Raw genomic sequence first — 26,358 nt, forward strand, 5'->3', positions numbered from 1 at the left:
AAGAAAGGAGGCCAGTGTTGTCATAGCAGCATAATTGGACTGCCTAAAAGTTGTCATGGTAAGGATCACCTAAATACAAACCTCTGCGTTTTGCTATGATACTGATGACAAAGGTTTTAATTAAACCTCTTTTTAATAACTAAAAAATTGATTTTTTCCCTCTCCAGCATGTATCTTTGCAGATTATTCCTCTCAAGTCTGTTTGACTTGTTACATTTCTAAAAGTCTCTTCCTCTTGACCTTCTGGTTCTTGTGATTACAGCCTACAAGATTTGGCTCATCAACATCTCTCAGCCCACAGCAAAAAAGGGAATTAGGAAGGATATAAATTTACAGGTTGTTTCTTAAAAAATAGGTGCAAAGCTGCTCTGAATTTGCAGTACTAAAGTTTTTTAGCCTGTATGGGGATGCATTTTTGTTCAGTGAACTCAATTCTTTAGGCAATACTTGTTTTTTTGCCAAACTACTTATGTGAGATGACCTGGAGAAGCTGACTGAATAGTAGTCAAGTCTGATACTTCAGATTAAATATGTCAGCACTGCCCTGTCAGATTCCAGAATAGATTCCTGATGTAATGGAGGGCAGTTTTCGCTCTCAGAAAACTCTATGGACTACATAATTATTTGGGGTTTTTTTAAACAGTAGTAGAATGCCTTAGGATCAGCATTCCTCACTGCTGGTTTGGGGCCTGGGGAGAAATTAGGTTTAGTGATGATCAGAGTGGGCCAAGAAATTAAAACAAAATGCACATAATGAGAATATTTACTTTAGAAGCAGGATTGTGCGTGAATTAAGATCTGCATTTGTCACAGGGAACTGAGCTCTATTCCCTGGAAAAAAAAAAGGAGATGTAAATGTGTATGACCAGATTCCTTATTTAACTTGTGAAGCCCAGGATGAGGGGCAAGCTTAGGGGAGTGATAGAGCAGCTTGATGGACGCTTGATTATTAATGGAGGAGGAAAGGTTTGAACAAGAAGCTGGTGGAGGGAGAGGGTTCTTTATTAGTGCTTGTTCTCTGCAGCAATTGTACTGAAGCCCTACTGGCCAGGAAGTGCCTGGGTATGGGCTGCTCATGGGACGTGGAGAGTGAATCTTGTGTTTTCCTTTGCTTCTGCTCATGGCCTTTGCTTTTGTTTTATTAAACTGCCTTTACCTTGACCCGCGAGGTTTATTTCATCTTCTTCCCCTCCTGCCCCCAGTCCTGCTGAGGAGGGGAGTGCTGGGGTGGCTTGGTGGAGTCCTGGCCTCCAGCCAAGCTCAGCCCACCACATCTGTGTCAAGAAATGCAGATTTAAGTGTACGTGACAAGATTCCTTACCAAACTTGCAAAGCACGCTTGTAAGGGCAAGCTTTATAGAATTTGACAAGACACTAAATTTAAAGGCATAAAGAAAGAAAAAGTAAGGAAAGTCAGATGAGAATTCTCTCTTTTCAAATGTGTGGTTATATCAGCAAACAGTGTTATGCAAAAGCTCTCTCACATCTCATGCTCAGAAATTTTAATACTGAAGATTCATCGTGTGTGGCCAGAATCTCTTGCTATTCCTCCCAAATTAGATCTGTCTTCTTCTTCCAACTCTTTCTGTCAGTCCTGTCTTACTCAGGCAAAATTCTAGTCAACGGATTTTCAGTGGGGTTTTTTTGGATACCAGATTTATGAATTGTAATAGGAAGATGAGGAAATGCAAGAGAGAATTAATTTCTTAATTTATGGTAATGAAGAAAATGTCTCCAATTCCCTTTCTTTTTTTCTTTAAAGAAGAAAATTAGGATTTGCATGTTTTTCTGTAACAATACTTAGTTACAAATATTTGCAAGTGTAATGCTCGTACTTATTTCAGTAGCACAACTAAATTTAGCATACAAATTGATTTAGATGCAGTTCATAAGAAAGCTTTTAGTAGTCTGTTTCCTCATACTGTGGAGAATTAAAATAGAACAGTAATAGATTATGGAATAAATAAGGAAGCTTGATTTTAGAGAATGAGGGTATGGTTGACAGGATAATTTGCTGTTGTATTTGTTGAGGTGTATTCTTCAGGTATAGCTGTAGCTTTCTATAGCATACAATTACACAGGATGATTTTTGCAGTCTTCGGTATAATTTTATATTTGCCACTGCCAAGAGACTAGATTGTGTCAGCTGATTCAGCCCTGCCAATTCTCTGTTAACTGGGGTGGGAAAGAAACAGGAGAATCAGGAGCTAAAATCCTGTGGACTGGGTTCTTGAATGTGTTCTTTGCTTTTGGTGGCCCTATGATGGTGCAAAGCACGAGAAGCTGTGTGCTTCTGTAGGTGGACCAGCAATTTAAAATCAGCAAGTCTCCTTGTGAATTCATTCCCCTCTGCTGTTCACCACATCTGTGGCTTTAGGATGCTCTGGAAGTGTTTATATGGCCCAAGGCACACGGAGGCAGTAGAGTTCTCAGCAGGCGATTCTTTTGGGTGTAGTTAGTTGGCATAGACTAGAGGAACTTCCTTGTGTAGAACATGAATTGAAATCTGGGAAGAGCCATTAGTTAATGTTCCTTTTATAGCTTTGTTTCAGTTTATGGGGCAATTCACAGTTCCATGGATTGCTTCTTGGAGATGGGCTGTAAAGAAGGATTGAAAAAGTTCTGAGAGAACTATTTATATGTTGTCAAGAAATGGGCATGGAAATATTTCTGGTCAACTGGTCCATTTTTAATAGAAATTATAAAAAATGTGATAGATCTTACATGTTTTTTTAAAAAAATCCTGTGAAGTTCTGTGTCTGTAATGACAACCATGTGACAGATATTCACAGCACTCCTACATTCCTTCCCCTGCAGTTAATTATACAATTTCTTTCCACCCTCACACCATTTGTTCTTTCCTTTCCTTAGCAAGCTGCAGATAGAAAAATCTGTGCCAGCAGAAGTCTAAATCTGGTCCACCATGTTCTAAGTCTTGAAGGTGTACAAAAATGGATTCTTTTATGTCAAAGCAGCAGTAGTCTGCCACAGTTGAGGCTGTTAGGTTTAAGATAATTACAGAGAAGCAGCCAGAATTGCTGCCATGCTTAGTGACAAACGTGGGGTTGGGTGGAGCCTAAGGAGAGCATGCACAGGCTGCTGGGGGCAGGAAAGGAACTTGTCTTATTCATTTTAACCAGAATTGTTGTTTGAATTCTGATTTCTAATTATTTTTGTGTTGATCCAACAATTGTTGGTTTTTAGAGCTTACGTTCAGAAGTTTTGTGTGTTAGGAATGTGTATGTCAGGTTTACTTTCATTTGTGAGTTAGAACATGATATTTTAGAATTGGTTTTCTTTTGCTCAGCTAGATTTCTATAGACATACTGGGATTTGATATATAGGAACTACTTTGGAGAAACATTCATTTGTAAATAGAATGTAGCATGATGTAGTAACTCTTGTCTGATTTAACATTGGAGGATGTATCTTAAATCATTATTCAGATCAGGGAAATAATTTTGACTGTTTCTGGGGTGCTGGTAGTTACTGAATATTGCTGTTGCTTAATTGTATCATGGTAGTACTGAAAAGGTTTTTGGTCAGGTGTGAGAGGTAGGACAGTGAAATAATTTTGGAAGCAGGAGGTGTAGTCAGTCTCAGGGTCACACACAGTGGGCACATTAGTAGATTCAAAGTGAGGAGGTTTCTACATCTAAAGGATTTAAAGTTTACTGGAGTTTTTAATCCAGTTTAATGGAGTTATTATATCTAATTAAAAAGATGGTGAGATTAAGAAAAGATAAGAGTTGCCATTAAATAAAAGCAGGGCTGTAAATGAGTGGCTTGCATGTGTGTGCTCTCAACTGAGTGTGTGCCTAGTAAGATGCAGATACTAAGAGAATTAAGATCTGGACATACATTAAAGTAGTGCTTATTTAATGATAGAAGAGATTCAAAGTGTCTTACTGAATTCTACCACTGGCAACACTTCTTTTCCATTTGAAATGACTGCTAAAACACGACAGATTTACACGTACTAGTGTAAAACATGAAGGTAGTATCAAATGAAATGTTTTGTTGTTAGTTTGCTGCCTGTGTTGTTGCTGTTTTGGGTTTTATTTGGTGTGGTTTCTGCTGTTTTGTTTTTCAGAATGTGGAGTTGCAGAACATCAATTAAACCTAACAGGTCTGATGACATGCATTCCAGTCCCCTAATTCCTTCAGTTAAAGCACAGACTGTGAGCCTGTTCAGGAATTCATATTTCCTAAAGCTCAGCATGTTGTATAGGCAATGAGTGGAGGGAAAAAATAAGAAGAAATACAAATTCAGATGAGGACGTAATCTGAAATGAACATCATAAACCATAGCAATTTAGGCTAATTATCTGTACTCCAACCCTAACATGGGAAAAATCCATTTTGAGTTTGATCTGCGTTGAGTAAGGGAGTGCAAGACACACCTCTGGAACAGAGACAGATTCCTGTACTTAGATGTAGTATAAATATTTTAGGACAAGTCAGTGTTCTGAAAAACCTAAAACTGTAAAAGAACAGCAATGTCCAATAGGAATGTTGTAATTTATCATGGGACTGATTATTTCAAATATGCTTTTCTTTGTTACCTCTACTGAGTGAAGTCTGTCTATAAGTTTATATGTTTGAGTACTGTGAATTTGTTGTTGCCTTTCTGTATAACTCAATAAAATTATTTTTTTCTGTTGAAGATACTTTTTGTTGAATTCAGTTCTTTCTGTTGAATCTCCTTTGCTTGCATCTGACCTTTATTTATGTTGATTTTGCTTCATTTTTTCGTTTACCATGCTGTTCAGTTTTTGGATGCCAGAAGAACAAAGGTTTGTCCGCTACTTGCAGTAAATTTATTTTTCAAAATTCAGTATCGCTTATTGTGGTGTTTTTGTTTGCTTTTTAGAGATGCAGTAATCCTGTTTACTAAACTTTTCATAGCTTTAGCTTCCAAAATGAAAAATGAAACCAACCAGCCCCAACTCAGCCCTTCCCCAGAGTCCCCTTTAATTGTAGTGAGGGCTTTGATTGACTTCATGAACAGCAGTACTGTTGAGCACCATGACGAGCAGATTTACCTTTAGTCTATGAGGTAATTTAGAAAACATGGACTACTGAGTCTTTGAGCTTTGTAGGTACACATTGATTGTTCTAATGGATGTGTCACTGCCTAGTGTTTGCATTTGTTGCTGTTAATTTTATCTGTAGCTGACATTATTTTGTGTCTGTGTATGTTGTCTTCTTTTTTCTTTCTAGAAGCACTTGAAAGATATCATTACAAATATTGTCACCTGCATTTGATATTTTATTAGATCATTTGGTATACTTCCATTACTAATTCTGATGACTTTTTGTAACAGCATACAACATAACTTGAATCAAATACCAATTCTACAATCAGATCCTAAGCTAATTTTTTCTCTTTTGTCTTTATTGCAGCATCTGCAAATGACAATCCAGGCACTTCAAGATGAGCTTAGAACCCAGAGAGACCTTAACCATCTTCTCCAGCAAGAAAGTGGGAACCGAGGGGCTGAGCATTTTACCATTGAGCTCACGGAGGAGAATTTTCGAAGACTTCAGGCAGAGCATGATAGACAAGCTAAAGAGCTCTTCCTGTTGAGAAAAACTCTAGAAGAAATGGAGCTTAGGATTGAAACACAAAAGCAAACACTAAATGCCAGAGATGAATCAATAAAAAAGCTTCTAGAGATGTTGCAAAGTAAAGGTTTGCCTTCTAAAGGAATGGAAGATGACAATGAAAGAACTCGAAGGATGGCAGAGGCTGAATCTCAGGTTAATCACTTAGAAGTGATTTTAGATCAGAAGGAGAAGGAAAACATGCATCTTAGAGAGGTAATTAAAAACTCATTTATTTGTTTAAAGTACATATTTTTGTTAAAAATAGTCATGGAACTTGTTGCAGTTTTAGAAATAGAATATTTAAGTGTTTTCTTTTTGTGCTCTAATTTTTGGATGAAAAGGATAGCATGCATTTGTTTTACATCTGTGATAAATACCCAGCAGGACTGTATGATATTTGAAAGCAAGAATAAGAAACTATGGAAGAGAAGTAGATATATTTGGCCTTACTGTTTCTGAAATGTTGCTTTGCAAAGTTTCTTTATCGTTTCATTTTGATGAAGTGATATCTGGCAAGTGAAGACTAGACCTATTGAAGAGGGAAGTGACACCTGCTTCTGCTCTAAGGAGTCATGAGTGCATGCTACCTTTGTGTTGGATTTTTATGCCTCTAGTGTTTGAAAAGAGTGTTTAAAAATAATTTTCCTTGCATATAAACAAAAGCTTCTGCCTATGCATATTTCTAATGTATTTTCATGTGGGGATACTCCAACTTTTTACGTAAATATACTGTACTGTCACATAAAAACACTGCTGCTGGCTGTGCTCTGCTTTGAGAAAACCTAAATTTGATCTCAAGCCCACCTGCACCAGCTGCCTACATCACTTGTAAATGCATTTTTGGGACTGGATTTGGCATGATTGGATTAGTACAATTGAAAGAAAATCTGGCCTGGTGTCAAGCCCATCTGCCCCTTTAGATGCCAGCAGTGTTCTCATGTGACTGTCAGGCAAACAAGGTGGGCCAGTCTTCCTCACAAAGACCTTGCTAAGGAGGGTGGAAATTTGCAGGGAGGTTGTGGATAACATACACAGCAAGGGAAGTCAGGAGAAACACATCTATTCACTGAGAAACTCAGCAGCAGTGTGGTCACTGAAAACACCAGTTTGCCTGATGGCTCAAAGCGCAAATGAAATTAGTGCAAGAGCTTAAGAATTAAGTTTGAGATTAAGAACAGCTATTTACATCTAGAGATGGTAGGCAAAATATTTTCTTTGCTGTGGATAAATTATTTTATATTTAGCTTATGTTCCTCTCTAACCTAGAACATACATTGGGGACTCAGTAGTTTCTGCTGCCAATTTCAAGCTTAGAAAGTGGAAAATGTCATGATAGGCTTCAGTAAAGCTTTCTTGTGAAGATTTGATCCTGAATCTTTTCACAGGCAGAATTTTAATTAAAACTGGTGTAATGCAATAATAGATCCTGAAAGGAATTGTATAAGGAGCTAATGATACTGAATATGTGATGAGGAAGGGTTGTGGAATAAGTTCTATAAACTAGCAGACAAGTTTCTGGATTTAGGTCTGCATACACTCTGTTTTCAAAGATGGGTAATTGTGTGATTTTTTTTCATCTGTTGTATCAATGTCAATGAAGTTTGTGAGCCCTAATTTGGCTATTTATGGGACATGAGGAAATTTGAAGAAAGTTTCTAATGAGAACGATTATCAAGGACAGTGAGAAGTAGAACTAAATTGAGCTCGAAAACTAGATGAAATGTAAGCTTCCAAGTAAAGCCAATTGGCATCCAGTTTACTGATTAGTCCAAGACATGCTGAGAGGAGATATTAGGGCTACCTACAGACTGTGCATGTTTCTCCTGTATTTATACTGAATTAATTTGATGTTCCTCCCAGTTGTTCTCAGTGGCAGGGAAAAGTGTTGTTTCTCCCTCAGTAAACTGAGGGAACATATGCAAATATAAAGGCTGTCTTTTGTCTGGAGTTCTGCAAGTGTAGAATGGGATTTACTACTAATGACATGCTGATATACCTTGGTAAGTGATCAAGGTTTAAAATTTTACTGCATTTGTTGCTTGGAATCTGTCCCAGCCAGATTGGCAGGAACTGTCTGATGTTTTGGACATTTTGGCTCACGATTTCATTGTTTTTATAAGAATTCAAGGCTTTGGGTGCAGTCTCTCTTTCCAGCTCTCTTTCTGTTGCACATAGTATTTATAGGTTTTATTTTTATTTATTTTTAAGTTTCTGCATATTTGAAGTTGTAGGGAGCTTGGAAGTATGATGTGTAGGCTGTAGGAACTCTTTAGAAACAAAATGTTTTAGTAGGTGCCTGTTTGTTTATCCAGTACTCCGGATTTTATTGTTCTGGTTCTTGGAAAATGTACTGAGGTTCAAATTTTTTCTTTTGCTTTCTTGTTATGGAAAGTTGTCTGCAGGCTTTGAAGTAACATCAGACATTATGTATAGTTTAAAAGTATTACATATTTGTTAAAATTCCAAATAGATCAACCTTTGATCTTTATGTGTAACTTGGTAAATCCTTTTTCTGCAGTGCTCATTTGAATTTCTGTCTCTGCTTTTAGTCTTCATCCTGCACAATACAGGTTCTCAGTATAAGACAGAGGTTACTAGGTTGAGTCTTCTGCAGCAGCCTCCCCAGTGGATTAATATTTTTTTTCTGTAACTGGTGTTTGTAGTTTTTCATCCTAACTGTGTAAATCACCTCTCAGAGTTGCTGAACATTTGTTTTTCCTCCTGAGAATGCTTTAAAAGTAAGCTAGAACTTGGATACATTCTTAATGACTTTTGTTCATGAATTATTTAGAAATCACTCAAGTTGTGTTAATCTTTCTATACCCTTAACAAAATATGTGTCATTTTAGAACATAATCTAAAATATTCTGCTTTCTTTATTTTTACAGGCTGGAGTATAGCTCAAGTGTTGAGTGTATTTCTGAGAAACTAGTATGGGGTCATGTGTAATGTTCTGTTTGATGAAATCCTGGATGGCTGTTTCTTGTCTTTAATTAGTTTTGCTATTTTATTTCTGCTGCTGCACTTGAAATTGTCTGTACCAGGGGAGATTTAGGGAGATTCAGGGATGCCTTCATGGAAAGCGTTAAATGCTGGAATGGACAACTTGGGGAAGTGATGGGGTCCCCATCCCTGAAGGTGTTCAAGAAATGACTGGGTTTGACACTCAGTGCCCTGGTCTGATTGACAAGGTGGAGCTTTCCAAAGACTTTAGACTTGATGGTCTTGGATGCCTTTTCCAACCTTCTTAATGACTTGGTGATTCTGTGAAACAAGGATGATAAAATTCTGTGTAGCATCATATGAAGTTATTCAACAAGTAGGGTTTGTTTGTGTCAGTTTACCTTTACAATGATTCTGCTGTAGTTTCCAGCAGAAAGAGTGCTGTCTGTGGAAAAAAGTTAACATGGTGCAAATTAAGTTGAATATGGAAAAAATTAACTGAAGACAGCTGATTTTATACAGCCTCAACATTGCATTAAAATGTAAATGTAGAGATGGACTTCTCAGAAGCCCTTTGCTATTGGTGTTTAATTAAAAATTACTTTTGATCTGAATTTTTCAGTTCATGAAATTTAATTGTGTACCAACCTAGCTAAAAGAAGGTAGTCTTACATGTTGAGCTTTTGACCATGTGTTCCCCTAATGCAACCATAATTTTCTCTCTTATTCTGTTCATTTCTTAGTGCTTTAAAACAGTGCAAAGCTGGAATTTCTTCTTTTCATTAATTTTGTTCATCTTTTAGATAATTCAACATGCTGCTGTAGAAAGCTATTAATAATCCCTGGTGGATGATGTTTTGACTAAACCAGAGAATTAAACTACCATGTTGTGAGAGAAACTGAAGCAAGTGGTCTTGAAACATTGGGAATTTAGGACAGCCTGTTGAACACACCTGTATCTCAAATGAATGCCAGTTCTCTCTCCTTGACCTGCACCTCCTGAGCACTGATCCTACAAGGAATTGAATTCTAAAGGAGATGTTCTTTGTTACTCCACAGCTGATTTTGTCTAGCTGGTAACTTTTTCACTTAACTCGGTAGAGAGAAATAACTTCTTGTTATCAGTCAGACTCTACCACCTTGTCAATTATTAATTTTCTGGCAATTTCACACAAGAATGCACATTATCAGAAATAAATATCCAACTGTTCTGACTGGCTGATTATCCAAGAATCATGCAGAAATTTCTTGGTTTTAAGCCATTGATTGCTTCTTGCCCTTCCCCCACCCACCCTCCCGAGTAGCCTCAGCAGAATTTGGTAATTATAGCTGCCTTCAAAGATCTGGAAGTTCTCCAGGCTTTAGATGGTATTTCTTACAGAAAGTACAGGTGAGAGTAATGGAATTGGCTGGTGTACTAGAGGCAGAGAAATAACTCTAGAAAATAAAACTTTTTTTTTTCCCTTCATTTGCTTTCATATTCTTTTAGGAGATACAGGCTAACTGTGAGGTGTTGACTTGGTGGCCCTCAGAGATTGTACCTTTTTGCAGTGTGCAATCCATGCGTTTTTAAACTTTGTTTCACAAAAGCAGACTTGTGATGACAGTTTTACTCAAGCTTTGTGTTTGAGGGCCTTAGCAGTGGCAAATGTGAGATGCATTATAGAGCAGGAGAAAGAGAACAAAGCTGAAGTTGGAATCCTGCTCTTTTACAGGAATAGCAAAGAATGCCAATGTCAGCAAGGTTCACTAAAATTTTGGGAAAGAAGCTGTGTAAAAAATGGGGTTAGATTTCTTTCCTCTATCAAGGAATTGAAAATCTAGGCAATAAGCTTTCACAGGGATAGCAGGATTCCCAGCTTGGAGAGAGTTATAGCAAAGGTTTCCTGAGGTCCTGATTCACAAAGCAAGAGAGAACAAATGTAGCTCTGAGAAACAGTGTGAGCATGAGCTGCTGCTGCAGTTTTGGGAGATGGAGCCTCTTAAGAGAGCGTTGAGCTCTGTTTCATGTTTTCTGAGGATTTCTGCCCAGATTGCACTTGGTTTTCCATCACTGTTAGACTGAGTCCTATGCCTTTAACCAACTAAATTCACTCAAGTATTTTTGTTAGTGTTTTTCAAAGATAGATGAACTTTATTCTTGTTTTCTGGAAAAAAAAAAAAGTTTTTGCTTTGATAAGAAACTTAATGTATCCTGTGGGGAACATAGTGGTCTTTGCAAGTAGATTTAAGGAAAAGGATGTTCTTGGTTTGTTAGTGATTGAAAATCTGTCTTGAAGCCATAATGTCATACTATGACTTTCTTCGTGTTCAGAATGAAATATCATAAAGATCACTAAATATACATTCTTGTCAGAAAACACAAGATGCCTGCTCTAAAGTTCTTAAATTGGTTATCACATGTCTCTTCTAGAATTTTAAATAAACATTTGTTTCTCTATAACTTTGGGAGAACTGTAGGTAATATGGGGATTTTATCATGTGGAAATCTAGCACAGATGTTTGGTATTACTTTTTTTTAAACATAGTGACCACACATTATTTACCCTAAGTACCATTAAGTATTTTTTTATTATTGCTATTAAAAACTTGCCTAAGGCAAAGTCCCACTAAGTCTCTAGTGAAGTCAAATGTTAAAATTCCAGCAAGTATTTTATTATATATACATACACGTATATTACACATGCCCTCTCTGTACAACATACAATTTCACTAAAACAAATTCTGAGATCATATAGGATTTTATATACACATTTTAACTCTTATCTTGCATGTATTCTTAAAATAATGTTGTTGCTCATGGTTTAAAGTTACAGCTTTTTTGTATTTAGTAGAAAAGAAGAACAACACATCTTTATAATAATTTAAAGTGTACTTCTAAACTTTCAAGGGGCTTTTTAAAACTTTGCTCTATCTTTGAACTCAGCTTGGTCAAATAATGAAGGCTGCTGATAGGATTTGAACTGCCATCATGAATTAGTTATTGCATGTTTTTAAAGTTATTAATGGAGCAAAGTTCCTTCTTCCACTGTGAATAGAACAGATGCCTTGCAGACTTTTGGTGTTTACTGTAAATGTCTTACACTGGAGCCAGTAGTAATTTACTAAGGAAATGCTTTATCGACACCAAACGTTTCTTCCCTGAAGTTGGTTACACGGATTAACAACCATTCTAGGCTGAGCTTTTTTATTAGGTTCATTAGTACCTCTTTCCTTTTATTTCTCCTGCCTCAACTCAAAATATTAATCTTATTTGCTCTAAAGCCAATTGCTTTTTATCAAAATATCAATAGTAATATGTGTTTTTAAGGTGACCCCTTAAGTATACAGGAGGACTCTGCAGTGTTGGCAGTTGCTGGAGACATGAGAAAATAGACAGAACCTGATTATGCTCTAGAGAACAGTTGTTACTTTTGACATAGCCCATTCAGATTTTGCTATGCCCTGTGATATTCTTGCCAGGGTGCTTGGTTGCAATAGTTTTTATAAGTCCATGAAGAATTGGAAAACTTTGTTCATTTAGAAAACACTTTCTTTAAAAGCAAGATTGACCTCCATGACACCACCACCAGTAGTTTGGGATCTCATCTATGAGAAAGCTGTCAGTTTGCAACTGCCATGTCTCATACTAACAACTAAAAAATTATTTTTTGTAAGAAGGAAAAACCAGATTCATAAATAAGCTGGATTTCTGCACCCTTCTATGTGTGGAGGTGATCAGTATTGGTCCTGCCAGCATTCCTGGAAAGTGCATCCTTTAGAAGGCAATCTGGAGACTGGCTTAAATTGCTGTAATTCAAATGTTGTCCCCAGACATAAAATACTGTCTTTGCAAGGCTCTTTGCTCAGTTCACACATTTACTACTTCCTGGTTGCATGTTAAAATTTTGGTGACAAGCCACAATGAAATAGACAAAAATGATTTTGGTTTCTTTCATATTCCCTGTTCTGTAAATGTGCTGCTACTCATTTCTGTGCCAATAACTTCATTTTTCTGTAATGTAATTAACTTTCTCTAGCTCCATCTTCCTTTTTTGTGAGAATGACTATAGCTCATGGAGGTGACTCACAGCTCTGAGATGTTAATGTGTTTTCTCAGAATCAGAATTTCCAGGGAAGGGGAGAGTTGGCCACCCTGGAATTCCAGTGTACACTTCTCTGATTTAGACCCTCTCTGTTAGCTGAGTTGAAATTGCTTTGTCTTAGGAAACACTCAGCCTTTTACCTGGGCTGGAAATCCATGTGTTGTCACACGAGCTGGAGTTGCAGAAAACAGCAGCAGGCCAATCTCCTGCCAGAGTCTACATCTGTATATATGCATATATATGTATGAGCACACTTCTTCCCTTGCAAGAATGCAAAGACTGAAAAGAAAATGTTTTTCATCTTTGAAAACAACCTCCTCCCTCCTCTACCCCCCAGTCTGCTAAAAAATAAGTTTTTCATTTACTAAATTTTTTCCTTGTAGAAGTCTTAAACTCTGTGTAAGAAAATGAGTTTTGCCTTGGTATGTGCTGGCTTATTTTAGTAATGAAAGTGGAAGTTTTATTGTAGGTAGTAGAACACAGCTAATAATGTGAACCCTTTCTAAAGTTTCACCTAAAACTCAGCTTAATGAAGGAAAAGTATAATGTTAGATTAAACTGTTTAACAAAACAGTCTTTCTGATTTAGTGAATAGATGATAATATCCTAATTTTATAGATGTAGTTAATGGCTTGTGAGGCAATCCTGATAATAGGAAAATTTTTTTGGTTGTTAACAGTTTGAGGCTGGTATTCCAACATGATTATAAGGCTGTCAATATATTTATGCACAAAATAAAATTTGATAATGGCTATTAACATATTTCATCTCCCTATAAATATTTGGCTAAAATATTGTGAATAATAATGCTCTGAAGGACATATCCGCCAAAAATGTGGATATGTTTGAAAGAACTGAGGACAAAATTCTGTGGGTTTTTTTTTTGAGTCAGATGAGGTCAGTGGGATTGACTGATTTAAGGGGAATAGGATTAGATTTGAGAGAATAAATGAATCCAGACTTGGTTACTGGTAGGCTCCATTTGTTGGAAGGAAGTTGTTTGCTGTAGCTTTTCTGTAGGTGGAACTAATGTCTTCACCTGCTTGGTTTATTTCCATACATCAGCACATCATCTTTTCCCTGAAACATAACCCTTTAAAAAACAAAACAACCCACGTGTTTTAGAGCCATTTGTGTCTAACGAGTGTATTTAGGATAGCTACTGGCTCTGTGTGTCCTTCATTGCCCTGCTTTTTATGGAATTCACTTGAATGTATTCTTTCTAAATATACAATTTGTGTTCTTTCCTAGAGACCGGTGATAATGGAAGATTTTTGATGTAGTCCAAGTTCCACTGATAGTAATTAAAAAAAAGAAAAATAATGTAATAATTGTTAGAGTGATGCTTAGTCAGCTGATGGCTGTACTTGGTAACTGCAAACAGATTCTTAGTGGTGCTCCACTGGCTGCTGTATGCTCCATTAACAAAGTTCTGATGCTGTTATTGCTCTGCAATGTTGTCTCGTTCCTAATTGCATTCAGACCAGTATTTTTTGGGAAAAAAATTCTAAATGAGGCTAATAAAGGGCCATTTATTAAAGGGAATGAGCTGCACACACCTTTCTCCTTAAAGTATGCATGTGGAGAATGCATTATTTTCATTTTCTAATAGATAATTAACATCTAGTTATCTATTTTTATAGTCACACTGCTTTAATTGATTTTGACTCTTACATATTTAATTTCCCTGAATATAAATTTATTCATAAAAGTACATAGACCTTAGATTTTAGATTTGTCACAATGAATACATGCTAAAATATGTGGTTTTATTTTATTTTGCTCATTATTTGACTCAAAACTAAACATTGGAAAAGTATTTCTTTAATGTATAATCTTTAGAAGGATAACTTTGGGAATTTCTCAATTCATGAGATCCTTTGAGCAAGTTCCTGCAAATACTGACTTAATTAACTTTCTACTTTTTCATTATCTGCTGGATTTTTGCAAGGTTTATTAACTAGAGCAGTGGTCTTTAGATGCTGAGCAAGAAACAGTGCATTGGTTACTACGTATTTGAAAGTATAGGGAAAAAATGAGGCTCTAAATAATTCCTAAAAATCAGCCAGTAGCTAACTGGAAGATTTGCATCCTTCACATAGAGCATGAAGGCACTAGATGGCTCTCTTGAACGAGGATTGTGTTTCAGCCTTGTTTTCACAGACTATCTCACCCTATTTGTTATTTTTCATTGCTCATTTTAGAGTGGGAGTCAATGCAAAGACAATTCCACACAGATTTTATTTGAGTCTGTGATCTGAATGCTGTTTAGAACAGCTAAGTCTGAGAATCCAAGCAAGGGGACTGAAAAGGGTAGTGCAGCTTTCTACAGAAAATCAGGAATGCAGTCTGAAGAGATTGGTGGAATTCGGTCCCATTGTGTTAGTCAAGGATTGTAATTTGATTTACAAAAGTTAAAGAGCAAACTAAGGAGTCATTTTCCTCTTTGAATGAGTTGGAGTTTCACCACATCTGCAAGCACGTTGGAGCAGCAGCAGTGCTCATTTCAGGTGTTAGCAGGTTTGGAGCAGTGCTGAATTAAACCACAGCCCCTCTCAGCTTGGGGCACCTGTGCGACACTGGGCGCTCCCATGGCTCCAGCATTTCTTCTTTCAATATCTGAAGGAAGAAGCTGCCATTCAAAAGAGCAGTGTTTTCATGGAGAAAGCACATTTCTCTGCTACATCTTAATCATAGGTAGTGTCATCGCTGATGAAGTTTTCTGTCCCCCAACTATGACTAATTAAGCTTGCTGCTATTTGCTGTCTCAGAAGTGATTGTGCAGGTGCCAAATAGATGAGAACACCCAATATACTATCTGCTCAACTGTCTTTGCTGTCATCTATTAAACAGTTACAGTATCCTTGGAGAGTTACCACTCTGATAATTCCATAAGATGTAGCATTCATTCTCTCTCTCTTTAAAAAAAAATATTTGAAAATTTTAAATTTTTTTGTACCTCAAATGAAGGATGCTTGTGCAGGTTTTCATAGCTTGAACAACATAATGATGAACAAATATGTGCTAGACAATTTTTCTGATTTTGTAGTGCCTTTACATGTACATGCCACAAACAACTTTTTTCCCATGTAGAGCTTTCTCACAAAGAAGTAGAATCTAAATTTTTTTTTAAAATATACCATTGTAGCACAGGAGGAAGGATTTTTATTGTTATTCCAGATACATTGATGCAGATGCATTGTTATCCCAACAAAAATGTCGATCTGTTTCAGAGCCTTGGTGGACTGAACACCTGCATGTTTGAGCCAGAACAATCCGTTTGTTCTCACTTGTTCCTGATCTGCCTGGAGAGAGTAAGATGGCATATTTTCACATAGGAGGACATGTGGCAGAGAAAAGATTTTCTGCTGATAACAAGTTTCAGAAACCATTATCAAAATAATGTTACCTTTCAGCCTCTCAACAGTATTGTGAGTGTTTACAGAGGTCTTGGCAGAGCTTCCTCCCCATCTGCACCATTGAGGCACAGCATGATTTGCCAGAAACAGGAATTCTTACCAAGAGATTGGGAACAGACAAGCATAGGCCCCAAGGAAAAAAGTTCCTTTTTAACACCAACTCAGATAATAGAATTTATCAAAACAATAGTGGGCTTCAGGATGGTAAGATGGAGCTTCTGGAAGGATTCCAAACTGAGGCTACTTTGATCATTTGTTTCTGCTGTGTCCTTCAGCAGGAGGGGTTTATTGCCTCTATCACATGTATCTGGAAGCCAGGTGCCACATCCAAAATTTTTCTTTAATTTATTAACCATTTTTTTCTGAATGGCTTGCTTTCCAGCATTCTAAAAAAATAATGGTTTAAACATCCAGAAAACCTGAGTGTTTTTTGTGTCTGATAGAAAAAATCGCATTAGAAATTTTTATAAAAGCTTCCCTTTTATTTCTTTGAAAATAAACAAATTATGAGTGCATTATTAGCAGGCTGAATATTCCCAATATATGAATTTATGGTTGTTGAACTTCACAAGCATATTTTATTCAGTTTTGTGGAGCTTCAGATCTAATGTCAAATGTGTTTGAATATTGCTTATAATCCTTTCCTTCTAGAATCATGGAGCAGAATGACAGAGATGAACTCCATAAATGAGGGAAAGTGTAGGCTGTAAAATTAAAAATGCTGCTGAGCAGGGTTTGAAACTGGTATATGTATCATGATATTGTGATATTTGTGAAATGCTTACTAGTTATTTACAAAATGCTGACACTTTGAGCAGAAACTCTCCTGGGAAGAGGAGGAAAAGAGCTGGCTTAACATATTTAGCTTGCCAGCTGTAAGAGTTATGCACTTTTTTTGGATAGATACTTACTACAGGAAAGTAAAATTTAGGCAATTTACAGCATGAATGAATTTATGGAGAAAGCTTGTTTTGTCAGATTGAAATAGGTTTTATACATGATTTGAACAATTGCATTTGCCATTATGACAGCTAAATGTATTTGACTGTGTTCTGCCCAGGTCACAATTATGTGTTGCAGACTTGGCAGTCATTGGTGCTCCTGGTCTTTCCCTGGACTGCTGCAACTTGAGGTTGCAGCAACTCACAGCTTATGAAAGAGCTGCAAGAATTCTCTTTCCACGAGAACGTCCTCCCCTTCTTTTTCAGAGCTGAGTTAAATATTCCAGATCTAATGTTTGGAAGTTTTGTCTACCATCCCTTTTCCATTTCACTTTGAAGGAGGAATTCAGCAATAACGGTATCAGCCCAGTATCAGGCTGAAACAATTGAGACTATTCCGTGGTACTTTTGTCTCACTTTGGTGTTTACTGTGTTTCATCATCGGGTGATTGTGATGAAGCCATACTCAGAATTTTTGCCCAAGACAAGTTTCAGAATTAAGCATTTAATCAGGTTATATGCTAATTGGTATTTCTTTTAGGGCAACTTTTTGTTTGAAGGTTTGGAGCCCTTCTTCCCTGAACTGTTAGTCCTAAGGGCAGCTTAAAAATGTTACGGTCTCTGTGAACACCCTCTGAATTACTGTTAAGTATCTGTCTCTGAATCTATTCAGCAATTTTCTTTCCTGAAGTGTTACATAGTGCTTGGGATTCACTGAGAGGGAAACACCAGGACAAGCAACTTGGAAGAAGTAAGGTTTACCAGCTTGTCTGTCCTCTGGATTTCTTTGGGATGTTTTGACCCTTTCTGTATTCAACTTCACACCCTTCTCCGCTCTCATCTGTACCTGGGGCCCAAAGATCAGCAGCAGCCATGCCTTGTTCTTCCCTCTGTCATGCTGGGAGGGCAGCCCTGCTGCAGGTGCAGAGTGAGGTGCAGCTGTTCCCCAGCTCTGTTCCAGGTGTGTGCAGCACAGCAGTGACTCTGTGTGGCTGCCTGCCTCTCACACCTGCCTGGTGCACAGCTTGGCCTTCACTTGTTTCCCAACCTCCTGCTAAAGCAATTGCTTGGGAGTGACAGCTGCACCTAGATAAACACAAACAGCATGAACACAAAATCCATGTCGATGTACACACTCTGAATTGTTCTCTTCCAAGTGCATTTCCTGGCTGCAGGAATATAGTATTCCATGTAAGTAATATACCATATATAGCATCTTGTATAAAGTGATTTTTGTGGTATTAATGAATCTGTAAAAATGTTTTAGGGGATGATTTATATTAGTTCTTTTGCATGATGGAAATACTAGGTGAAGCGTCTCATGAAAAAGATGAGACAAGACAGACAAATATTCTTTTAAAGATCTTTTAGACAAGTATTTTATTTTTTCTCCTGTGTAAATTCAAACTTGCTTACTGCATCCTTAAGTGCTCTAATAATTCTGAGGCAGTGATAATACCAATGCTTCTGTCATGAACGTTTTCAAATGCAAAAGTAACTTTTCTTTAGTGTCACAATAAAATTTATATAAATGTTAGAAAGAAGAAAATGGTGAAGTTTTGAGTGTAGGAATGTAATTCGCTGTAGAACACCTATTTTGTTTTCAGAAATAAAATTGCACTAATTCTGTCTTTTGCATGCCTTTAGAGCTCTGGTTATCTAAACTGTACTTTCCAGCATTTCAGATTTGAAGCACTATACATCATGATTCTTGGTGTTAAAATAAATTTTAAAAAATGACACTTCTTGTGAAGGAGAGGCAGTGCATACAGTGAGCATGTTGTAACTGTGGAGCCTTTCCGATCACCTGGCAGTTATAGAGATGTACTTCAGAAAAGAGTTTTTCCAATGCTTTCTTGAGTGAACAGCCTATCAAAAGCTTGCTAGGAAAAGGAAATATATTTAAAAGCATTCATTGTATTCTCAGCTGTGTTAAACCAGTATATTAAGAGTGGATTTATGCACTCTGGTACCTGAACAAAGTAATTTGTATTGGGATTGTTCAATGTGATGACAGAACTGGAAGTCATAATTACATTACACTTGTATTTCTTGTTGCTGGCAAGTTCCTGAAGGACATGAGATTTTAGATGTTGTCACACTGAGACAGAGTCTCACCCAACCTGGAAACCAGCAAGATAAAAAAGCAGGAAATGACCTGTAAAGAACAAAGTTCTTTGGGATTTTTCAGGGACTGGTTGGGGATTTCTTGAAAAGGAACTGAAGTAATGATTGATCGTGGAGGAAGGAGGGAAAATAATGAGGTGTCGTTAATTTTTCATAATTGTCAACACTACAGGTGATAACTGGAAGCAATGTATTGCTTTGTCTTGAAAGCACATGTCAAAAGCTGTTTTAGATGTCATTGTACCATAACAGCTGAGCCAAAATATAGTGTGCTTATACAGGAATCTGTTAATCTTGCCTAATTTAATGCACTGAGAAATCACATCTAACTTTTTTGTTTGTTTTCTAAGTTTGGGTTAAATGAGCAAGCAATTCTTTGACTTCTTAGTGAAAGCCTGTCTTGCTTCAAGTGTTAAGATAAAATAGCACTGAATTAAAAGATGGTTTTAAACTGTTTTTTAGTAGCTCATGGACTGTTACAGTATGGACTGTGATTTATTTATTTATTTTTTAGTGGGCCATCTGTTCATTGCTAAATAGCAAGAAAATAGGAAAGGCAAGAATATCAGAAAGTAGCTGAGAAAAGTCTTATACTGCAGCTTGGTGGGTGGCATGTGAAAAATACAATTTCTTCACTGACTTTAAGACTGTGTACATTATCATAGCAGCAGCAGAATAGTTTTGGAGCTAAGGAGTTTAGTACTAAGGATATTTTGGGGGATTTATATTAGGTGGGGTTTTTTAATCTCTGCCCTTTTTGATATAAAGATCAAAACTAAAAGTCTGTGAGATGTTTAAGACATATTGTGTTAGAGATAATGATGGTTTTACAGAACTGTTTCTACAGGCCATTAGGCTGTAGTGTTGCTCTTTCATAATTCCCATTACCACAATGCATTGTTTAGTTCATGCACACCATGTTTAGGCAATAAACAAAAATCCAGAGCATGTGGAAAGTTCATTTTCTAGAGGTTTTGGAAAAATCTAATTATATGAGATAATGTGTTACGGTAATGCAAAAGCCTCAGTATAAAATACATTCACTTGTAACCTGAGCGGTGCCCAGACTGCTTTCTGTTAAATGTTCTCTGTTGGAAATTACTGGCATTAAAATCTCAGGGTTTTTTTTCTCATCCTTTGAACAACTGTTTTTATGAATTTGCTTAAAGTCTTGACAAAATCTAATTTCATAACTTAGAATATTTAAGATGTTTTGTTTTCATGTAATATCACCAGAGAAGTGGTCTGAGAAGTAGCAGTGAGATGTACCTGCTCCAGATTTTGCTTGGCTTCTTTGAATAGGTTCTGCTGGTATTTTAAGATACTTGGAACTTAATAGGATATGGTCTTAATTTCTTTTTGGTTGAAGGACACTGAGCAAAATTTGAGAAATAAATTTTAGAAAATAATGCCCACAGTTCCTTCCACTGTTGCAAGGACGTTTTCATGTAAATGTTTTATTCTGAGTACCTATACGTAAAAATTACAATCACATCTTTGAGACTTACTTTTGAGATATCCCAGCTTCCAGCTATGAGACTATTCAGATCGTTTGGTTTAGATTTGGGGTTCTCTCTCTAGCTATTGCTGCTGTGTCTCAGTAGTTCTTGCTGTGTTCTTTAGCAAAGTCTCTTCTCACTCAGGCTGGATAGCTCTGGTCTACTGTCACCTCAAATTTAATGACCTTATAGAGATAATATAATAATCGAGGTACAGAGTCCACTTTTTCTTACCTGGTATTTATTATTGCCAATAAAGTAAACTTTGCCAATTCAGATGGGTATAGGTAAATAACGATTAACAGCCAAATATGGATATAAACATCGGTGTTTGGATGTTGGCAATTGAGCATGACCATGTTTAAACACTGTGCCTAGAATATTTGGTTTACAAGTATTGGAAACCCATATGACTATCAGGAAGTCATTACCTCGTGAGTAAGGCTGTTGAGTAATCTAAGGTAAAAATAATTCATATGAGTCTTAATTATTGAAAAAAACCCCAGCCCAAACCAACACAACAGTCAACCCCCTGAGGAATGCATAAGCAAAACAGCAATGTGTGAAAAACTCTGAAGTATTGTTTATTGTGAATAAACAGATTACTTGTTTACAACCAGAAAAGTTGTGATAATTGAGTTGAATTTCCAAGAACTGTTTTTAAAAGCTGTTCTAACAGAAATTTGATAGCATTAATATGCTCAAGAAAAGAGAGAAAGATATTGAGATTTAGTTCCTTTTCCTACAGATAAGTAAGAGAACCAACAAGTGACATTTTGAACCATATTCAGGTCTGGTTCCTGAGCAACAAAACCCTCAATAACTTGACCATTTCTCATTTTGTGAACCGGTCATTGATTAATTCAGAAGAACCCCATAAAATGGCACTTATTCTGTTTATGGGGATTGTCCTGTATGCATACATTTGCAGATGAGGAGAAGATCAGGGTGTAGCAGAAGAACTAAAGGGGGGCCCTCAGAGTGGCCCATTCTTCCCGGTGAACCACAGAAGTCCTACCAGCCTTTCTGTGGTAAGTTTGCTCCAGTGAATGAATTATTTGTCAGTCACACTCATATTTATGTTTGTGATCACAGAGCTAACAATTTGTGCATGTATCTGGGAATATTTTTCTTTTTTTATTTTTCATTTAAATTTACTTTATCATTATATTTTATTTTCTCAGTTTACTTTTTTTTTGTTTTAAGGGGTTGGATAATGATATGAGTTACAGATCAATTTAGGGTTCTTTTTCTGTTTTCTTGTCTTCCAGATTCTTAACATGTGGTAGGAAATGCATTGCATAGGAGGAAGGTCAGAAAAAGGAATTCATGATCCCAACTTGAAAGACTAAATGGAGGCAGGTAATGATGCAGTTCCTTGGCTTGTAATTCTGGCCATTTGATATGAGGCCTGTGTAGTAGCTGCTTCTTAGAATGCTACATGGTAGATATTAATGAAGTACAGAATCACAATCATTTTACCTAATTGCTCTGTAAAATGAAATAAATTAAACTATCATTGTACCTTTCTTTCTCTTAGGTCACCCTGTGATGAGCTCACCCTGTGTGCCATCGTTTTTCTCCCAGAAAACACGAAAAATAAGAGGATTAGAAGAAGCCTGTGAAAAGAAGGATTAAATTGCACTCATTTTTTCCTACAAAAATGTCCTTATGTTGTAAACTGTTCTAAAGAAAATGCTGTCATCCAAATGCAATAAGAGAAAGAACTTTCAATAAAAGTATATGAAACGTAGTTATTTTAAAGTATGTTTTTATTAAAATTACAAAGAAACTGTGTTAGTTTTTTTATAGAATAATACACTTCCAAAACTGTATTTACAGAGATATGGGTGGTGTAGGACTTGAGCAGTGAAAGAGACAAGTGCAAGTAAGAGATCTAGCGTAGAATGATGCCTTATTGTTGACATGTTTGCTACTAAATGAAAATGTAACATCCATTTCATTTTTATTGCCTCTAAACACATTAAGATCCTCATATTCATGGTTATACTTAACAGGCTTGCACATGATTTAGTGTGCAGTGACTTTGCTGCAGTGATGTCACTGACTGGAATTACACTTGTGCTGATGTAAATAAGGAGAGAGTCAAACCATTGGTTCACAGAGACCTGCTGAGAGCCAGAGTTCAGCCCTGAAATCCAGCCTTCTGAAAAAAGGCACAGAGCAATATCCAGATAGAAAATGAATAATGCCTGTGAAGGGAGCCTTTGGCATGCTGAGGTACTGACTGTGGACCTGTTCCTGAAGATATTGCTCTTAGGTAGGAGTTGATGCCAAGAATTTTTGACGTTTGTGGGATAAGTCCATCAATTGGCAGGATATGTGAAGAAGTGATTTTGAAAATGGAGGCTGTGTGGTAAGATATAGGGGCCTAGAAAATCTGCCTGACTCTATTGTGAGAGTCCATAGAGAGCTGTAAATAACCAGATAGTATTTAACCAAGAAGTAATGCAGTAAGTAAACTATGGAATAAATTGTTTCTGTAATATGTCAACAGAGTTATGTAGTTGGCAATTTTCCACCAGCTAACTTTTTTCTCTAGGTTTCTGTTCTTATTCCACACAGTTTCTCTCTTCTCTGTGCAGTTAACCTACCTCTTACGGTTTTTAACCCTTAAATTATCTGGAACTCTTTGTTTTGAATTATCTTGTGCCAAAATGTCTTTTTTATAAGCCTTTTTATCTGATGCCAGTAGAGCTTGGGTAGTAGTTATTATCAGCCTACTGCTATATTTAAATTAAGGTAAATCTGCCAATTTATAGACTTACTGGGTAATATAGCAGATTTTTTTATCATTTAGTGGCAATTTGGTACATTGGTACTTGTTGAGAGCTTCTAAATGTAGCTTAAGCAGTGAATTGAAACTATGGAATGTGTGTGAATGGCATTTCTATCTAGACTGAAGATTTGGGATGTTCAGTGAGTCCTGTGTGCTTAAACCAGTGTCAGATTCAAACTCCCTGGTGATTTACAGAAGGCCTAGATCAAATTCCTCACAGGGATGTTTGGGAAGGCATAGAAGACAAACTGCCACATTTGAAAGAATTGTTAGGACTGACCTTGTCTAAGGTGATAAAAACTTTGAGAAAGAAATATGAAATAAATGTGAAATCAAACATTTCAGGTGGTACTGAGGTTAAGAGTTGTTGCTCTGTAGTGTGAAGGGAGAGTGGAAAGAAAAGAATAGTCAGTATGAGTTACAGAATCTCTAAAGAGAAGTGTCAGCATTTAGAGATGCCTAACTCCTAACAGAAGTATCAGAAGAAAAGTGTAAAATTGATGGATAGGTGAACCATAAATATATTTAAGTGAGGGGAAATAGCTCATTGCAGCCTCAGTGCACAGAAATTTTCTGTTAACTTGATAATCACTGAGTTAACAGCATTAACATTGATGTTCTAATAGCTAGACTTAAGACTAAATGATAAAAGAAAATTATTCCATACCTAAAATATAGTAGTCTTTAAGGTGGAGACTTGGCAAGGAACTGTTGAGTGAAATTTTGTACTTTTCACTTATTTAGCACTTTTTGCTCAGCTATTTCAGAATAATATACATTATTAATATATCTGTGGGATGTTTTTTGAAATGTATGTAAAAGACAGGAAAAGGTTGGTTCTCCTTTGTTATGCACATCACAATCCATGTGTCAGCACACAGACTAAAGTTTTCTATTATGAGTTTTAGGTCATAGAATATTCTGAAAAGAATTCATTTGGTATGCACTTACCTGCAAGTTTTCATTATGCTAATTTTGTCAACAGTATACAGACTGTGGTCTTAGTGCATTTATTAAGTGCTAAATAGAGATCAAGATTTTTTTAGATTGGCTTTTTCATTATGGCTAAGGATTCTTTAGCAACATTCTGTGTTTTTTAAAGAGAATTGTGCTTTAGAAGTGAAACTCTACAAATCAAATCTCCATAGTAACACTAGATTCTTCTGCCAACCCGTGCTGTTGCAAATTTCCTTGTCAAACTAGAGGTAGTTTTACAGTTTTATAAAACCATTCTTTTTCATGTAGTTAGAATGGAGAAGTAAACCAACACTTTTATTGGTCATTTTGCTTGTATTATTGCATATCCTTTCTCATTTCTGTTACTGGTATTTTATGTTTTTGGCATTTGTGGAGGGCAAAAAGTGTTCTCAAGTGGAGTTTCAGCTTGTAGCTGTACTAGAGAACATGTTTAGTGTAAGACAAACCTTGAAGAAATGGCTTATTGCCTGCAATGACTTTAACAAGAGTCTTTTAGCATGTTGAGAATTCTGTTTCTATTTTACATATCTCTGCTTACCAATGAGACTTTTGTCTGTTGTGGGGATCACAAGCTGTTTGAATCAAAATGGAATCAAAATAATTTCTCTAGTTCAGAAGTATTTTCATAAATAATGAGTTAGACTTGTTCATCCAACTGGTATAAATAAAAGGAATCTCTAGCCAAGAGTACTCCCCTGGGAAGCAGCACAGTGTATCCCCGTGCTGCTCAAAGCTGAAGGGGGGAGCGCTGTGTGTGCTTTCCTGATCCTGGAAGGAGGCACCACTGTGGATTCCTAAAACTGCGGATCCTGATTGCTCCTGGCACATTAGGTGTCCCATGAGTTGTCTTTCCCTGTCCTGATGAGGAAACAGTTCTTGAGTGGGACTGCTGGGGCTGTGCAATCGTCAGAGTGGGTGGATGGGGTAGCTCTGTATGAAACACTGAACGTGTGCTCTGACCTTCCTTCCCACCTTAAATGACAAGTAGATATAATGGATGATCAAAATGCTGTTGGAATAACTTAGTGACAGGATATATCTGCTGACAGATGGGAAATGTCTGTATTTTTATATGTAAAATTAATGTGCTTTTGGTCTTTTGATTAGTGGTGAGCTGAAGTTTTTAATGAAAATGGTAGTGATGTGCATAACTGTCCAGTAAGCAGAAAGGAAGAGACCGTGGGCTGAATAAATTGTTATGGTTTCCTACGTAGAGTGGAAAGTTTGCCACTTTGATGATTCAAAATGACCATTTTGTGGAATAGCAACTGATATTGTGATATCTATATGTACCTGTATAAATTTCATACTTTGTGTGAGATGTATCCAGGTATGTGAAGGTCCATGTAGATGTCTATTTAATAATGCTGCTGATCAATACGTGCAAATCCTGCGAGGGAGGAGGAATTAATATATAGACTTTTTTATTCTAGAAGTTCAAAACCACTTAAGTTGAAACTTTTGGCTGCTGTAACCTCTCTGCTTTTTATATATTCTTCAGTTTATGAACCAGAGCTTGAAAGGGTTGATGGTGTCTTGTCTATGCTTCCATACTTGCTTAGACTGAGTTAAATTAAGCTCTAATTTCAATGTACAAGGCAAAGAGAAATTATAAAAAAGAGAAAGCTCCTTCTTGAGTATGAATTGAGGTCCCTGCAGTACCTCTGGGCTGGTCATGATCATTACAGTGTCCTAAGCTCCACATAAAAGAGAGGTGTTCTTCAGAAGGACAGTCTGGCTCAGAGAAGAAAACATTAAACAGTCTTCTTTATAAAGTTCTCCTGAAACAATGTATTACTCTGGAAAGCCTTGAGCTGACTCTGCCCCTCTTTTGAAACAAATATGACAAAAGGTATTTATAATAGCAGTAATTCCAAGTTTTTGGGTAAAAAAAAAAGATACAGAAATCAGATAATACATAGCATGAATTTTTTTTTTCTCAGTATATTAAGGCAG

At 36.7% G+C, this 26,358-nt stretch overlaps 1 protein-coding gene across 2 annotated transcripts in view; it reads left to right on the forward strand.

Moving 5' to 3' along the window:
* The window catches only part of ERC2 (ELKS/RAB6-interacting/CAST family member 2), a 406,178-nt gene that overhangs the window by 49,424 nt on the left and 330,396 nt on the right, over nucleotides 1-26,358 (forward strand). The window contains exons 3-4 of one of the 2 annotated variants that reach the window (XM_064723899.1): nucleotides 4,773-4,796; nucleotides 5,407-5,823. In XM_064723899.1, the coding sequence (XP_064579969.1) occupies nucleotides 4,773-4,796; nucleotides 5,407-5,823 (441 nt within the window). The remainder of the gene's footprint in view (nucleotides 1-4,772; nucleotides 4,797-5,406; nucleotides 5,824-26,358) is intronic. The other variant, XM_064723900.1, reaches the window with a different exon arrangement.

This window comes from Zonotrichia leucophrys, chromosome 12, assembly GCF_028769735.1.
Source record: "Zonotrichia leucophrys gambelii isolate GWCS_2022_RI chromosome 12, RI_Zleu_2.0, whole genome shotgun sequence".
In the NCBI taxonomy this organism is placed as follows: Eukaryota; Metazoa; Chordata; class Aves; order Passeriformes; family Passerellidae; genus Zonotrichia; species Zonotrichia leucophrys.